This window comes from Triticum aestivum, chromosome 2D, assembly GCF_018294505.1.
Source record: "Triticum aestivum cultivar Chinese Spring chromosome 2D, IWGSC CS RefSeq v2.1, whole genome shotgun sequence".
NCBI classification, from domain to species: Eukaryota; Viridiplantae; Streptophyta; class Magnoliopsida; order Poales; family Poaceae; genus Triticum; species Triticum aestivum.
In genome coordinates, this window is record NC_057799.1 from 414,742,798 (window position 1) to 414,746,073 (window position 3,276).

A 3,276-nucleotide genomic window follows, 5' to 3' on the forward strand; every position below is an offset into this window, starting at 1 on the left:
GATCCCAGACTTATAGGCTGCAGATCCTCATTAGGCTGTAGTCACACTCAAACTGCATGACGAATACCCATTATGGCAGGAAACAGGAAATTGACATTTGTTTGTGCTTCAGGATTGTGCAGCACTCACAATCCTGTATACCCAGACATATAGGCTGCAAGCGAAACAAATGGCAATTTCCTGCCAGGCACAATTGAGGCTGCTGCACAAGATTGAAGAATATGTTCCACAGATTCTCACCTATGACAGTAACACAAGAAACCACAAATTTCGGAATAATATTACATTACTAAAACCATTATTACATAATAACCGGGAGGACTTTACACTTGGACTGAACGTTACAAATGGATATGGACTGGAAGTGTGTGTACTCATGTATTGTGAAATACAGTATATCTGTAGTGAGGGCCCGAGAGACCAAGTAGTACTCATGAAATGAAAATGGGACCCGAGGGGGCAATCTCTCTGGTTCACGCAAGAGCTATCTTCCAGATTACATTTTCATGACCAGCCTGTAGAAGTAATCTCTGAACCACAATGGGGCATAATACAGGATCGTCAGAATAGCAGTGAACTGGCCATAAGCGAACCAAGCCGGAGGATTCTTCTTCAGAACCAATTTGACAACTCTCTTTGCAAGGTCTTCTGCTGCAACACACCCGGCGCCCTGGGATATATCCGTCCTGGCTCGAAGTGATTTCTCGTATTTTTTGTAGTACTTCCAGTCGTTTATTTGATCATACTTGTCTGCAGAATTGCTTCCTATATTTGACTTTGTGCCTCCTGGAGCAACTATCATGACATTTATGCCAAAATTTCTTAGTTCCACCCTGCAACGATGCAATATCTAGCAAGTTAGGATGGAAGATAATGAAGAAATGCATATTCAAAGAGTACAAAATGTTCAGTAACGAGTTGAAAGAGAAAACCGTGCAAGAACATGACATGTAAAATTACAAAGGAAAAATCTGAATAGTATTCCTATGTTGTATATGTTGCCATTGAATTCTTAGATCTTACGGTTTCTGTCAAACAGTCATTTCCCAACATGATTAAACTATCTTGTGATATTCAAGTAAAGGTAACAACAACATCTAATACTAACTACTTAACATAAACTAACTGTTAAGTGCTCTATATATTCCCCAAGTTAGATTAGGACTCAGAAAATTAATATAGTATCAATTTTTTCAGATGAAGGAATTTCAATTTTAAGAATGCATCCAAAGTTGCATCCATAAGTAATGTTTCACCATTGAAAGGCTTGTACTTCAGATGCTTTAAGTTGTCCCATAAAATAATGTTTTACATTTAATGGACAGCACAAAATCACTGTAACAATGATCCTTGAACACACAAACCTTAATGTATCGCTCAATGCATGTAGAGCAGCTTTCGATGCCGAATAGGCACCAGCCCATGGTCCTGGAGCCAAGGCTGTAATGCTTCCAACATTCACAATTGTACCTTCTTTTCTTTCCATCATATGGGGAATAACTGCTTGAATCATCCTCATTGTTCCTGCATGTGAAAAGACAGGTAAAGTCATTTAGTCACACAAATGCAGGACCAAATATTAATCTAGAAAAATACTACTATGTTACTCCCCTCCGTCCGGAATTAGTTGACGCTCAAACTGATGTATCTAGCACTGAAATACGTCTAGATACATACGTTTGAGCGTCAACTAATTCCGGACGGGGAAAGTACTATTTTTGAAAAGAGACATTACAAAAATGAACCATCCAATCCAAGGAGAGGGACAGAAGCATTATAAAAGACCAACAGCTCAATCAATAGTTCATATAGGATGAAGTTGTAAAGTACACACATTCAGTTGATATCACTAAGCTTTCAGATGAGAGACAGTCTTAAAGGTGAAACAACTGCTGGCCTTGCTGAATTGTTTTCCAATTTCTTATGCAATTAGAGATTAGACATGTTTATCACAGGATTAACGAAAGACAGGCAGAGACAGTTTCTGAACTCCACAATTTCAATTGCCTCCCAGACCCCGTTAACATTGCAGAAGCAAGCACACTATACTTCTCCTAGTGTGTTCATTTATCTTTAGCAGTTTTGCTACTGGGAACAGGATATTCTTTGAAAGACCACTGCCCTGATCATTTCATCAGTGGAACAGGATGCAGCATGTCCTGCTATATGTTTTAAAATTAGGGGTATACAGCCCCTTGTTCACTTCAGATTGTAATTCAAGCCGTAGGCATCCTATACTAGCTGCTGTTGTAATATGATTGCCAATGTGATTCGTTAAATCTCAGTCGAATAAGCTAGATACTGACAGCATACCACTGACTACAGTCCACTTCTTCAAGTCTTCTGCACGTACACATTTGAAGCGCTCCCATGAATAAATTCACATATTTTCTATCCTCCCTTCCTTCATGGCGAGACGGCCTTAGGGTGTTTCTTGTTTTTTAAAGAATGAGGACAGCCGTAGATAGATCCAACTATAAAACCCTTTGTTTCACTATGAATCTGTGAGAATCCAGAATCTTGTCTACCTTGAGGACATCGCCATCAAGGTGCCAAACAAACAGAACAAACAATCCTCGCACAAAAAGAAAGCAATGATTTTGGTAGCCTACCATAGACATTGGTGTCAAAAACCTGGTGGAACGACTCCATGGGCACCTCAGCCACCGGCGCGACGAGGTGGACCCCCGCGTTGTTGACGAGCACGTCGACGCGGCCTAGCTCCCGCAGGGCGTCCTCAACGGCGCGGCGCGCGCTCTCTTCGGAGCGCACGTCGAGCTCCAGAAGCAGGTACCGCGAGTCGCCCTCGAGCCCGCGCATGGACGCGCGCGACCGCGCCGTGGCCACGACCGCGCACCCCTCCGCCGCGAACGCGCGCGCCATCGCGTGCCCGATGCCCCCCTCCGAGCAACCTGTCACCAGCACCACCGGCCGCCCCCGTCCCTCTCCCTCCCCTCCGGGAACCGCCATCGCCGGGATCCTGCCTCCTTTGGCTCACGCCGGGTACTGTAGTTGGATTCTCGGAGGCGTGACCTTTTCTGCTGACTATTGGTGCGTACTCGCGTCGTGTCTCTTAATAACATTCCGAGGTTTTCCGGCTATTTATCAACGACGTGGCTTCCATGTAAAAAAAAAAAAACTTGTTGATGTCTTTTTTTAAACGAAAAAGGATAACGCCAAACACGTGTGGGCGCTGGCCAACTCAACCACACGCCCTCATCCGTTCAACAGTTTGTGCACGAATCTTGGCATGTTTTGGCTGATTTTGTGTGCCAC

At 43.6% G+C, this 3,276-nt stretch overlaps 1 protein-coding gene across 1 annotated transcript; it reads right to left on the reverse strand.

Annotated features, from left to right (window-relative positions):
• Positions 1 to 268: 268 nt before the first annotated feature.
• On the reverse strand, positions 269 to 3,053 carry LOC123053511 (short-chain dehydrogenase PC-15). Its single transcript, XM_044476979.1, has 3 exons — positions 2,613 to 3,053; positions 1,365 to 1,524; positions 269 to 833 (listed from the first exon to the last, which is right to left on the reverse strand). The coding sequence occupies exons 1-3, from the start codon at positions 2,968 to 2,970 to the stop codon at positions 497 to 499; spliced, it is 855 nt and encodes a 284-aa protein (XP_044332914.1). The 5' UTR covers positions 2,971 to 3,053; the 3' UTR covers positions 269 to 496.
• Between the last annotated feature and the right edge of the window lie 223 nt (positions 3,054 to 3,276).

Bases quoted from the DNA above. Each gene is read 5' to 3' on its own strand.
- LOC123053511 (XM_044476979.1), bottom strand. From the start codon at position 2,970: ATGGCGGTTCCCGGAGGGGAGGGAGAGGGACGGGGGCGGCCGGTGGTG. The intron at 1,525-2,612 runs GTAGGCTACCAA...TTTCACATGCAG, and splicing joins TTTTGACACCAATGTCTATG to GAACAATGAGGATGATTCAA. The intron at 834-1,364 runs GTTTGTGTGTTC...GCATCGTTGCAG, and splicing joins GCATTGAGCGATACATTAAG to GGTGGAACTAAGAAATTTTG.